General features: G+C 39.8%; 1 protein-coding gene across 2 annotated transcripts in view; it reads left to right on the top strand.

Annotated features, from left to right (window-relative positions):
- The first annotated feature begins 3,320 nt into the window (after positions 1-3,320).
- LOC139143442 (nucleolar protein dao-5-like) overlaps positions 3,321-12,993 on the top strand; it is a 94,910-nt gene continuing 85,237 nt past the window's right edge. Inside the window, exon 1 of one of the 2 annotated variants that reach the window (XM_070713761.1) lies at positions 3,321-7,981. In XM_070713761.1, the coding sequence (XP_070569862.1) occupies positions 7,165-7,981 (817 nt within the window). In that variant the 5' untranslated portion in view covers positions 3,321-7,164. The remainder of the gene's footprint in view (positions 7,982-12,993) is intronic. The other variant, XM_070713760.1, reaches the window with a different exon arrangement.

Genomic DNA, 12,993 nt, shown 5'->3' with positions numbered 1-12,993 from the left:
ACTTTTGACCATCCCTCATGAAATTCAAAGATATTAGAAATAACTTCTTAAAAGAAATTTCATCAATTGTTCTGTGACGTTACTTTGTTTACGGATGTAGTTTTGATAAAATTAGTTCCTCTTGTGGCTACATATGGTACAACTGGAATTCACCAAGTGACAACAAAGCACTGTACAGATGTTGCGTTTGGGGACTCCTATCACTGACATCAGTTTGTTTAGTCTGCAGAACAAGCAATGATGATCGGTCATTCATTCAATACCGTACAGGTCACACTGAAGTAAATATTGTGTGCTCAGTAGAGATAAAAATGTATGGGAGATCATGAATTTGCTCGAGTATGATAGTAAGACTGATATCATCCTATTGCCAACGAAAAGTTTTACAAATGGACAGCAATTTATTAGTATTGTAATAAGAGAATTGCCTCCCAGAGATTTCCAGATTTTGTTGTGTGTTAGTCAGCAACTGTTATGTCAGTCATTGATGTCAGAAAGTTCATGAACTTGGCCTCCAAGGATTAGGAATATCTCAATATTGACTGTGGTGGCACTGTAACTTAAGTTTGCATGAAAAATTGTTAAAGGCCCAGAAGCTGTAACTTGTAATGGCTTTTCACAATTTTTTCGTTTTTGATTCCAAATATAATTTCTTGTTCTACTTCCCAAATTATGTTTAGATACTCAGTGTTGAACTTGTCGTCCTAAACCTACATGTGTGTACACTGAATTGTTATTGTTGACAAGAATTCAAATAAAAAACAAAAAAGTAAATTTTATATATATATAGGCTATGTTGACAGGCTAAATAAAGAACTTGCAATTACCATTCAAAACTTGAAACGAATGCAGTGAAAAGATGATCAAATGTTACAGCTGCTTGGTGTATACTGCTTAAATTCAAATTTAAAAATTGTGATACAGTTTGATCATTGTAATGAGAGACAGTTATGGTTTGCCAAGATAGGTTTGCTCACAGAAAATGGCAGCACAGATCTTCAGTATAAAAATTGTCTTTGCCACTCTGAAGTTACATACTTAATTCAACCATTCAAATAAAGCCCTGTGTTTGTAAGTTTCTTGTCAAAACCACATTCTCCACTTGCTGGGAGTAACTTTTACCTTCAGCATTTAAAAACAAACCATGGCTTTTGAAACAAACCAGAACCTCTGCGGCGTTCAAAGGGTGTTGTGATTATGTTTCATGAATGGCACTGAACCTACCAGGGTCTTACCTTGTGATCAAAAGTGGACTGCGGGGTGGACTGCCCCTTCACAGCAGGTCATCTAAATCTGTGATCGGGGAAACTTTACAGGAACAGTGTCTCCGTGAGGTTATCAGCATGTTACAGTGCGTATTTATATCCTTGTTTGAAATTACAGATGTAGGGTGATTGCGGCCTTGGTGTTTTGTAGCTGATCATGCACAGCTGAATGACATCGAACCCTGATGGCCAGTAGACTTTCCAAGCTGCCTTTTCTGTTCTTGTTCTCTTGCAAGCTGAGTTATTTGATAGATGGTGAATGATTGGGCTGACATTGCAACAAAAGCCCAACAGGCTAAGTCTTATAACAGGAAAATGGTATCGATAAAAACAACTCTGCTGTGAACTTATCTTGGCTTTATTCTTTTTTCATCAGCAAAAGTAATTACTTTTGTTCAGAATACGTTAAAATGCAGAAAATACCCCTGTTTCAGATTTTCTGTCCCTTTCATCTTCATCAATATTACATAAGCTTTAACTTGTGGCAAGTTTTTCAGTATTCTGTTTCTGTATATCAATTACAGTGTCTGACCCTAATCTGTTCGTCATGCTGAAATTTTAAGTATTCTTTTTGTCAACACAGCTTGTATGTGTGTAGTGATCATTGTTTATTGTTTACAAACGAATTCTAGTCCGCACTTGAATATAATTTTCAACAATAACAATGCAGATTATACTCATATAGGTTGTGTTGATATGTTAAATACTTGGCATTAAATTACAGTTTAGGGATTCAATGCAGAAAGTGTAGGGAAACCACGAAACAAAAGTTCTGAAAAAATAGCCAAAAGATACAGCTTTAGAAGAATGTTATTGAACATCAATCCCTATTTAAGTAATATATGATCAATTTAAAACTTTTTGTTTGAAAAATACCACTATACCTAGGAAATGTTGGACTTGTAGCTGCAAAGATGACTTCCTAAAATTGTGGCACAAATTATGAAAATATATTGTCTCTGAAATGGTAAAAGAAGAGAACAGCAAAACTTTCAACTTGTTTATACAAGAAGACATTCAAATTTTCTGAGTGGTCACCAGTAATATATTGTTAAATCTGTTGTAAAATAATAAAATAGTTTGAAAAGTAATCATAATGATAACAATGATGCTGATAATAACAATTATTATTATAATGCCTTTAATTATTAGTTGTATTACAGTGTTGTCAATACCAGTGAATTTTGTGACGTCATCACCCAGATTATTACCACAGTCCCTCTATCCACCGACCGGTGGATAGAGGGACTGTGTTAGTACTAATAATATCCAATTATCCATTATTTTGACCCTAGATGTTTTCTACATCTACGATTTCCCTGGCATTGCCTAAATTAAAAAATAACAGCAATAACATACCCCTTCCTGGAGTACTCAAGCAAAGTTTGCACTCCACAATGTACTCGACTTCGCCTAATACATTATGTTGTAGTACATTATTGCATAAATAAAGAACTTTATAATAATCATAACCCCAGTGATAATAATAATGATGATGAGAATATAATAAAAACAACAACAACAACAATAACAATAATAATAATAATATAACAACTGTGACTGTTATTATTATCATAATATTCTTATCATCGTTGTAATAGTAGGGATCAATAATATAGGGTTATTCACATAATACGGCCCTGTATGGACGAGGGCTCAGTGAATGACGTATAGGACGAGCCGAAGGCGAGTCCAATACGTCACTCACTGAGCCCGAGTCCATACAGAGCCGTATTTTTGTGTATAACCCTATTATTATACACCTCCTCCATTAATCGTCCGTATAAACTAATTCTATGGTAAATTTTTAGGGATGCGGCACGCGCGATATGAGTGGAACGCGCGCGATTGTTGAAATAAAATTGCTACAAACCCCTGAAAATTGCGCGTCGCGCGTCTCCCGTATTCGGGACTCCGCGTACTATACAAAATACGGAAAGTTATTGGACGGTCAAACTCCCATAGGTTACGGCAGTAGGTGTATTAGTAGGGATCAATAATAGTTATTCTTGGATGGTTATTGTAATTCTTATACAATTTGTGTTTGTTCTGCAGGGTATATCAAGCCTACTCCCTTCCCACAATGCAAAGCAAGATGATGACAGTGGCAGCCAAGATGAGCAAGACTTCATCATGAGATCTGCACAAAATGGTTCCAACCCTGATGGGTCCCGTAGGAGACAGGTACCAGTAGATGACCCGAAACGAAGTAGTTACCAAGGTGAAACCAACAGGAGAAGTCCTCCAAGCCTACAACGAAGCAGATTTCCATCTTCTCCAGAACCAGCTCACGGAAACGGCCTCATGGTTCCTTTTGATAGGCCGGGGAGTGTCAGTAGCGAGCATGACTCATTTGCTACCCCACCTACCAGCATGCCCAATTCGCGTGAAACAAGTCCCACAGGCGTGCCAGACCGAGCTGAACCAACTGCCAAACCATCCCAAAGAGTTCAACCTTTTCCAAATCAAGGCTACAGAAGACCCGGGCAGGATGATTCTCAAACTGCCAGTGATACACAGGACATTGCTCCTGCCTCGTCTGGGTCAAGCAGTCCAAAGATATGGCATGTAAATCCCCTCCAGCAATCGTCTGAGCGTAAAAAGTCCCGAAGTCCAAGCAGTAGAGGGAAGGTTGGCAACAAAGCAAAATTGGTGCAGGTGCCGTCGTCAGCTACACAGAATACTGACCATCCCAGAGTTCAGAGTCCCTCCAGCAGGCAAGAACATCCCTTAGTTAGGCAAGGGTCATTACCAGGTCGTTTTGAACAGCAAAATTCATCACAATCTCAACCTGTGCCATACACACCACCTCCACAGCTTAAACATCAGCAGTCAAATCAGAGAATGGGTTCTCCTGTACAGCGCTCACGAGGGGTACTGACGAGGCACTTCAGCAGTGACAATGCCGTGTCTGTCGCCCAGGCACCGCCAAGTCCGCAACATACTGCAAGGGGGAGGCATTACAGTGTGGGTGACCATAGAAGTGCCTTTTCACCACCAGATCGGAAGCAGCAGCTGACAAAACAGCTTAGCCTTCAGGAGGATTTAGTGCATTACGAAAATGGTGAGCGATACAGGTACCCAGACATTAAATCTCGCAATCAGCCTCCTCCCCCACCACCTCAAAGATCAAGCAGTCATGTGTGGTCAAGACAGATATCTGGTCACCCATGGTCCCCACCCCCTCAGTGTCTAAGTCCCGATTTTCTCCACTCCCATCTGGCAAAAGATGCCATGACTTCCGTCAGCCAGCCAGCTGGGTTGCCGCTCACACACTCGGCAAGCCAGCCAAGTTTTGCCCAGGATGGACTCACCTACAGCCAACCTGTTCAGTCTCCTGCCCTCCAGCAAGCCCAGCCGCCCAGCAGTCCATCACAGCAAGGTTTTGTTCCACCTAATCTGTATGCAATGCATCCAAACCAGCAGCTCTACTACCAACTGCAGCAACAGCATCAACAACACCATCAACAGCCACAGTTGCAGCCAGCTCCCATGTATTATGCCAAACAACAAAGTCTACCCCTTGTTCAAACTGAAGAAGGTCAAATTCAACAGGTCTACCAAGGTTATGCAACTCAACCACAATCAGACCAATTCCCACCTGAACAGGCCCCTCTTCTTCAAGAGGGTATCTACCAGCAGAGAGAGAGAGACCCAAGCAACTCACCGCCCCAAGGGTATAACTACCCAAGTGACACTGCCCACAGTAGTACATCATCATCTCGATACGATAGTGAAACTATAGCAGCTAACGAGAGACGTCCCCTCCTCTCCAACTACACCAGCAATTCTACTAGCACTACAACAACTACTACAACCACAAGCCCAGACCCAAACAATGACACCCTTTTCTACTTAGTAACCAAGGACTCCAGAAGTGAAGTCAAGCAACGGCCACCTTACCGTTCCTCAAGAGAAGAAATGACTCAGCAGCCAAGGGAATCCCAAAATGATTATGTACCTGCCAGAGGCCCTGAAGAAGATGACGCTTTCTACATCAATTCAGACGCCTTGTTGAAGGATGAGAGAGTTAGAAGAGGTAGAAGTCCTGGCCGTAATGATCCAGCTTGGGAAGATCACATCAGGAGAAGGGAACGGAGAAGGGATGAACTGATTCGTTCATCTTCACAGGAAAGGGAGGAAAGGCAACCACAAGGTCAAAGGGCATCCTCTTCAGAAAAAGTGACAAATTCTGAGCAAGAGTACACAAGTGTCCCTGCATCGCCAAGAAGGAAGTCCAGGCACTCTAGAAGTGGCAGTCAAAGCCCTCAGGGGCAAAGGTCATCGAGAAATCAAAGACACGAAAGTCCTAGCCCCAGACCGAAGAGCAAAGTCAGTGGATCCAAGGAAAAGCTAGCAAGAAGCAAATCAAGTGAGATTCCAGAGTACGCTAATGTGCCATTGCAAAAGAAGTACAAATCCAAACGGAAGGAGAAGCAATCAGACGAGGAACCTGTTTATGCAAATGTACCAATCAAAGGAGACAAGAGAAGGCAGAGAAGTAACAGTAGCCCGTCATCTATACCTAGACAGCTGGAGGTACCACCAGATGAACCACCTGAGTATGTTAACGTGCCCTTACGATATGACAGAATCAGCAAAAGTGCAGCCAACTGGAAAGAACAGTATGTTTTGGAGTACGTTCAGAAATCATCTGATCCGGACTTAGTCAAGCGAAGACCCCCTGCAAGTCCCAAGAAGCCAGAAAGGGAAAGTCCGGTGCCAAGAAGAGCCCAAGAGAGCCTTGTCCAAAAGAAGAAGACTGACAGCTTGCACAAGGATAGCAGCTTGAAAGAAAGATCTCTCAGCCCACCAACTAGAAGGGCTGATAGTCCCAGGTTTTCTCCAAGAAGAAAATCCGATGAAAGCCGCCCCTGGCATAAGAGACGGCAGAGTCCTTCTCCAGTGCGAAGAGAAAGGCCTAGGAGTTTTGAGGGCGACCAAGAAGATAGACAGGTGGATGATCTTCAACACCAACGGCCCAAAAGTGTTCACGAGGAACTTCTCATGCCAGGTGTCGTTCCAGCAGCAATTGAATATCTCAGAACAAGGAGAGGAAGAGGTTCTGTGAGAAGTATACAAGAACATCATCCAAGGAGCCAAAGTGTGGGACGCGTGGAGAGATCCCACAATGACCTATGTTACTCTACCAGTAACTTGGAACACTACGCCAGGGATACAACAGATATCAGGGACACATTGCCAAGATCCTGGGGTATGGAAATGTTTGCCAGACGAAGGAGGGATCCAGAACTTTTCCCAGACAGCTTGGAGCTTCATACAAGGGATGGGTTTACAAATCAGGCATATATTCCTGATACTCTTGGGCGGCATGGTAGTGAATCACAAGAAAGAAGTCGCCTTCGGCGGCATGGATCTTATGAAGATGCTCTCGAGTTAGGCCTGATCTCAACATCCAGTAGCAGTCCTGAAAGACCACCAAAGTCTCCAACCAAGCTGGGTGGGAATGACTCCCAGTTGTACTATGTGTATGGAACAGAGCAAAATATCCCCAATGTCTTGAGCAATTATTATGGCAAAAAACCTGCCCGTCACCGCAGAAGTGAAGATTTTGAAAGAGCACTGCAAGAACTGGATGATATGTATGCCAAATTGAACTTGGAAACTGATGACTTGTATCGGCCTAGTCGTAGTGACGGTTACCGCAGAACAAAGTCCACAGAGATTCCCTTGCATTCTGTACCACGGATACCTGTGGGTAAGATGCACAAAAACGAAGCCCCATCCCAGAAAGCCAAAAGACGAGCCCAAAGAGAGAGACCACACAGCTACACAGCTGGCCTGACAACAAGTGAAGATTCAGGCGACCAATTCCACTTGCAAAAGAAACTACGTCAGGTGAAGTCACCAAACAAGCATAAAGCTGAACTACCAAAATATGAGAAGAATTGCCTCAAAAGTAAGGTACAGAGCCCCAGAATATGATATGACAAGCAGTGAGGATGAATATAATGATAAACAGTTGGTCCGCAAGTCTAAATCTCACGCTGCTGTTTTCCGTAGACCCGAGGCATACAAGAAGGGTAGCCGCAGTTCTGACAGCAGTCCCAGTCCAGAGAGGGTTAGCTTGAGGACCAGGAGTCAGAGTGCAGATGATTTTGTCCCCCAGCCAGAAAGCAAAGTCAAGTTCCAAGAACCACCGCAGAGACCGTACAGTAAAGTGGTCATTCCGAGCGACTTGAGCATATCGCAAGATGATTCCCCACCTCATGGCAGAGGTAGAGTAGGGGAAAAGAAAGATAATCGTGAGTTAGAAGAATTGTATAATGCAAGTGGTCTTCATCCCCTTATGGTGTGGATCACTGATTCTGACTCAATGTCAGTTCAGAGGGGTTCAACAGAACAACAAGTGTCGACATCGGAACTGGATGAGGAGATTCCTAGAGATGAGGGTGAACCAATCCCTGGAAATGCCAAAACTGGAAAGCCAGTACAGGACGGAGAACCAGTAACAGGGGTGACTGGCGAGGCGGCTGAACAATCGGAACCAAAGCCAGTGTACATTCGCAATGTCAGGGTTTTCCACAGGGCTAAAGTGGAGAGCGTGGAGGAAACTCAGGAAAAGAGGAAGTCGCTTCTGGATGATCCCAGCATTCCGTTGGCAGATGGAAGTGAGGGAGAGGATGAGGAGGTGAAGGCATTGATGCAGCCATCCTTTGAGGAGAGCAAAGTTGATAAGGAGAAGACCATGAAAGGTAGACCCATCTAAAATATGGTGGTAGTTTAGTTGTGGTTTATTTTTTCACATTTTTGGCCACCTTAGGTTTTCATCAGTTCAACAGGTCATTAAACTTTCAAGATTTCAACAGCAAAATTAGCTGAGGATTTCTAATACCTAGACTAGACTTCTCAAAATTGAAATGAAAGATGAAATGGTTGGTTAAAGTTTTGGTGGGTGTTTTATCATGAGAACATGGTTATTAAACATAATTATAAATTCACCTCCAAACTAAAATACCGGAATGGTGAAATCCACTGTATGCCACTTTTCTTCTGATTGTTTATCAACAGCTACATGTACTGAAATTCATAAGATTGCAAATCATCCTGTGTATCTTCATATTTATTCATATTTGTAGTGTAGATTTTCAACACTTTTTAGGGAGTGGCACTCGCAGGTACATGTATCAGAGAATAGCAAAGTCTTGCGATCCTGTACATTGTATGTCGGCCAGTACTGCCACAAGTGACATCTCAGAAACACGGTTGGTCACATGATTTGTGCTGACAGTGATTAGAATAAATGCAGCCATTATCAAAGTTCTCTGTCCACCTGTATGGGGAAGTGTACCGGTAGCATTTGTTCAAGTACAGGTACAGTAATGGCATAACACTGGCCCATACAGGCAAGTTTACCCTGCTAAATTAAGTCTTACAGAGTACCACAGCTATATTAGAAGTACTGCTTCTTCCTTACAGGGTAGCCCTGTACTTAAAAAATCAAGCTGAAATTTTACGCAAGAAATTTTCAAGAAATCATGAACAGTTTGTACTGAAGTAACTTTCCTGTTTGACGGCAAACCCCAATCTCTTCTCAGTTTAAATCAACTGACTTTGCTGCATCAGAGGGATTATTTTCCCTGTTTTATCTGGTCCATATTCTCCTGTCTTCCTTGTATCTCCATCCTCCTCCTCTTCTTCGTCCGTTTGCATTCATCATAGTGCACATCAATACATGTTCCAGCAACTGTACATATCCAACAAACCTTGTAACAATGATTACGATCACTCATTCATTCTTCTTTATCTATTCCTAGCCTCAAACTCTCTCGTCCAGTAGCCAGGAGAAGGAATTATTCACATTTTCACTTTTTTCTATCTTTATTTTTGTACTTTTATTTTTTCTTAATCATGATAATTTATATGACTTTTTTTTGTTTGTTTTTGTGAGGAATATTTATCATCTCTTTTGTACTTGCACAGAGTAGCTACTTTGACCAATTTTCTTGCATTCAACAATGAAAATGTTTCTGTCAGCATGGTGCAAAAATATTTTGTTAAAAAATGTTTATGCTATAAATTTCAATAATTGAGAATGGATGAATTTGACCATACTAAATTGAATGATTTTTAGAACTTATATACCGGTATGTCTTTAAGAGTAATAATTTAAATTATGTTTTTTTAGTGTAAACTAGAGATTATATTACCCATATTTTAAAAGTATATATTATTTATGAATGCCTTTTATAAAACAGACCAAGCTCTTTTAATATCGGTAGATACAGCTGTTTCGTTTCTAGAATATTAAGTTTTTCGCCCAACTTTTGTTGGTTTGCTGCATTATAGTATGATAGGTAGCTCCTGCCAATCCAAAAACACAGCATGTATTGATTAGATGTAAAACAAATAATCTCCATGATGGTGATCCAAAATTAGATAAAAGTTATAGTGTGGACAAGTGGATGCAAAACGTGTGTTTTGGTGTGAAAGTCAGATAGTGACAAAGCATATTGACTTCTACAGTACTAAGCTAGTCTTCCATAGATGATGTTTTGTCACTTGTTAAAAAATTAGATTGAAAGGTTTGAATAAGGCTGTGTGGTTTGTTCCATGAACAAGTGGAGAGTCACAACAAATATAATACCGGTACATGTGAAGAGAGGCTGAGGCAAAAGTATATTTAAATTAGGAATTATCGATGCACACATCACAGAAAAGAATTTTCACCAAATGAACAGCTACTTTGTTTCCTCTGATCGCCAGTTCATTGGATTGTTATTTTTTAGATTATCACTTTTCCATCACTAAGTTACATTCCCTTCAAATTTTTCTCAAGTTCATCTTTAATTATGTCACTCTATCTTTACTGAAATTGGGTTCCCGATATTTCATCCATTTGATGGCTAACAGTTCTTCTCAAACTATTGCTCATACATCTGTAATAAAACATGACGACTGTAATCAAAACAGTGTGATACGCCCTGAAATTTTTTGAAGATCTTCAACTTTTTTCCTTCAACATTCTGTAGTGTTGTGTTGATCTCAGAATTCTTCCAAAAGCATGATTCAACAGTGTTATTTGAGTTTCTATAAATACATGCTTCAGGAGAGAGAGAAAGGGGTGATGAAATATGTCTTTCACAGTTGCTTGAAATGTTGAAGGATATCAACGAGCTACACATATTCATGTTTGCACACTTGCCGCATATGTTCAACATTGAAAAGGGTTGAAATTTTGGTCCATAAACCCGTCAACCTTGAAACTTTTTGACACTCCAATGAATACTCCTGCTTTTCCCGCGATGAAGTGTGACAGGGATACCATACACTGTATGCAGACACGCCAGGGATGAACCACCGCGCCTTTTTGACAGGTTTTAATTAGAAAATAAAGGTTTTTAACCCAAGCAGTCTAAACTGCCATTGACAGTTAAGAAACATTTGTGTGTATGTCAATCACATCACTTGAAAATGCAGCTCAGAGAAAAGGTGAGTTCTCTCTTGTTTGGAGATGACTGATTGTACAGAAGTGGTATCCATAGTAACAATGCTGATTGATGATTAAGAGAACTGTTAAATGGTTTGAAGCAATAGCACGTTCAGGTTAATGTTTCAAGTAGATATAGTAAAACAAGGGCGAGTGCTTTGTTTCAGGCAAGTATCATACCGTCTTGAAATACAGAAGTTTGAGTCTAACTTGAGCTTGGCTGTGATCTGAGCATGTGGCTTACCATCCCATACCATTTGGTGAAAAGATCTCTTCTGATGTTCTTTCTACTATTTTTGTTCTGTTCTTAAAATAAAGTATCTTTGTTCCTCTTCCAAAATATTGACAAAATGTCCACAATCCAAACTATCAATGGAACTTGTATATGTGTGTATATTGTCCACTGTTTTTGTTGATGCTCGAAAGCATATTGTACTCTGGTATGTTATCTTGGCAAGGCTAAGATTTAAAATTTCAACATCCCTCAGAGGGAAACTAGTAAAAATATTTTTGTCTTCTAGAACAAAAATGAGTGAAATTTAATCAAGAATTTCAAGAATGACAAAATCAGTCAAGTTTCTGGTTTGGTTTTGATATTGTTTGCCAACATTTCACATGGCTTGTCATTTGGACATAAACCTCAACAGTCATTCAGCACATTTTAGTAGATAGTGAATCTGCATTGTGAAAGACGCATCCAGCCATACCCAGTTCATCATACACATTCTTGAAAATGAATTGTGGCCAAAATATAAACACTCTTAGACTATATAGAAAGCTCAACTAAGTTGTGATATTGAACAGATGTAGTTTCTTTCGCATGATCTTTCCAAAAACATCAATTTTTGTAAATGAAAACAAAAAGTTGGTATCTTGAACAACCATGAGAGGGCGCTATTCATAGGAATCGCACACTGCTTCAGCCTCATTAAATTTTTAGTTTGAATGACAAATAAACAAAAGTAATTATTAATTTAATTGTTAGTCTCTGCCATATTTTCACTATTATTCATATTCTGTGATGCAGTAATTAGAGCAATCTCCATTTTCAATTTTCCAAGTGTCATTATTTTGTATGATAAATGTTTTAAACCTTCAAAATTTATGTTGAAATATTTGCTGTATATGAAGTGAAAAAAAAAATTTATCTCACTCCTATGGTACAGTTTTTCATACTTTACAACTTGGAATACCCGTTACTGAACATTGTAAGATTCTGTAACAAAGCATCAGAGCATGGGGTAATTAATTGATCCCCTTTCGATGAAAATACTTCTTTCATCACATTTATATTTTAGTTTAAGGTCAGATTATCAAACTTTTCCTGCCTTACATGTTTCTCCTCTGGCTGTTCTTGCTTTGAATTTTTGTCAAACATGTTTATGCACAAACTGAAACCTTGATAGGGGAACATGTCCACCTAAAACAAATGCTTCACCATCAACACGAAATACATGTCAACATAACTGAAAATAAGAAACTTGAAAGTTAAAAAAAACCACATGAGAATTAAACTTCCAAAAGAAATGAGTACGATATGGCAACAGAAAATGAGAGAGAAAAGAAGATTGAAGTCTCACTAGGCCTCAAAATCAAGAACAAACTGATTTTCATTATGCTCCAATAGGAAGTGTTAAAGTCATAATATCGTCAGTTCTTGCTAATGCGTATGTTTTGGGGACAGAAAGTTTCAAAAGAGCGCCCTCTTCTGGCTGTACCTGACATACCCTGTCTACCACAGAATGAAAGAAGAGTTGTGGATTATAGTTATTTTGACTTGTTGGTGTCATGTTATTTTTTTGGCTGTAATTGTATTCATAAAAGTCTGCTTTTTAATTAATTTTAGGTCTCATTGATTTATTTCGCGGCGATAGTTTGATTTGTGTCATACATAAATGGTCTCGTCTCAGCCCGGCATCTCAGGCTCTTTCCCATCTTTCATGAAGTACCACTTTTGTAAAGGACAAAATATTTTTGCCATTAGAATATTTGAGGAAAGCTTTAATTTTGGCCAGACTTGTACTAAATATGGGAGAATGTCGGTTTCATTCCTGTTCAAAAATTCTCAATTTTAACATCAAAAGCAAAGTGCCAACATTCAAAATACTGCATACATTTTTTAAAGAGGGCCTAATAATTTTTATGCCAAGTGTATGACTCTGAGATAATAAACGTCTTTTCCTTCTCTATTGAAGTAATTTATCAGTGACTGGTGTCAAAGTTTCTCGACCGTCCACTGACAGGTCCCATGGTTAGCAATGAGCATTCGGTCATTGA

This window comes from Ptychodera flava, chromosome 11, assembly GCF_041260155.1.
Source record: "Ptychodera flava strain L36383 chromosome 11, AS_Pfla_20210202, whole genome shotgun sequence".
Classification (NCBI taxonomy): Eukaryota; Metazoa; Hemichordata; class Enteropneusta; family Ptychoderidae; genus Ptychodera; species Ptychodera flava.
Note: the sequence above shows the minus strand (reverse complement) of the source record. Positions and strands in the feature narration are given on the sequence as shown.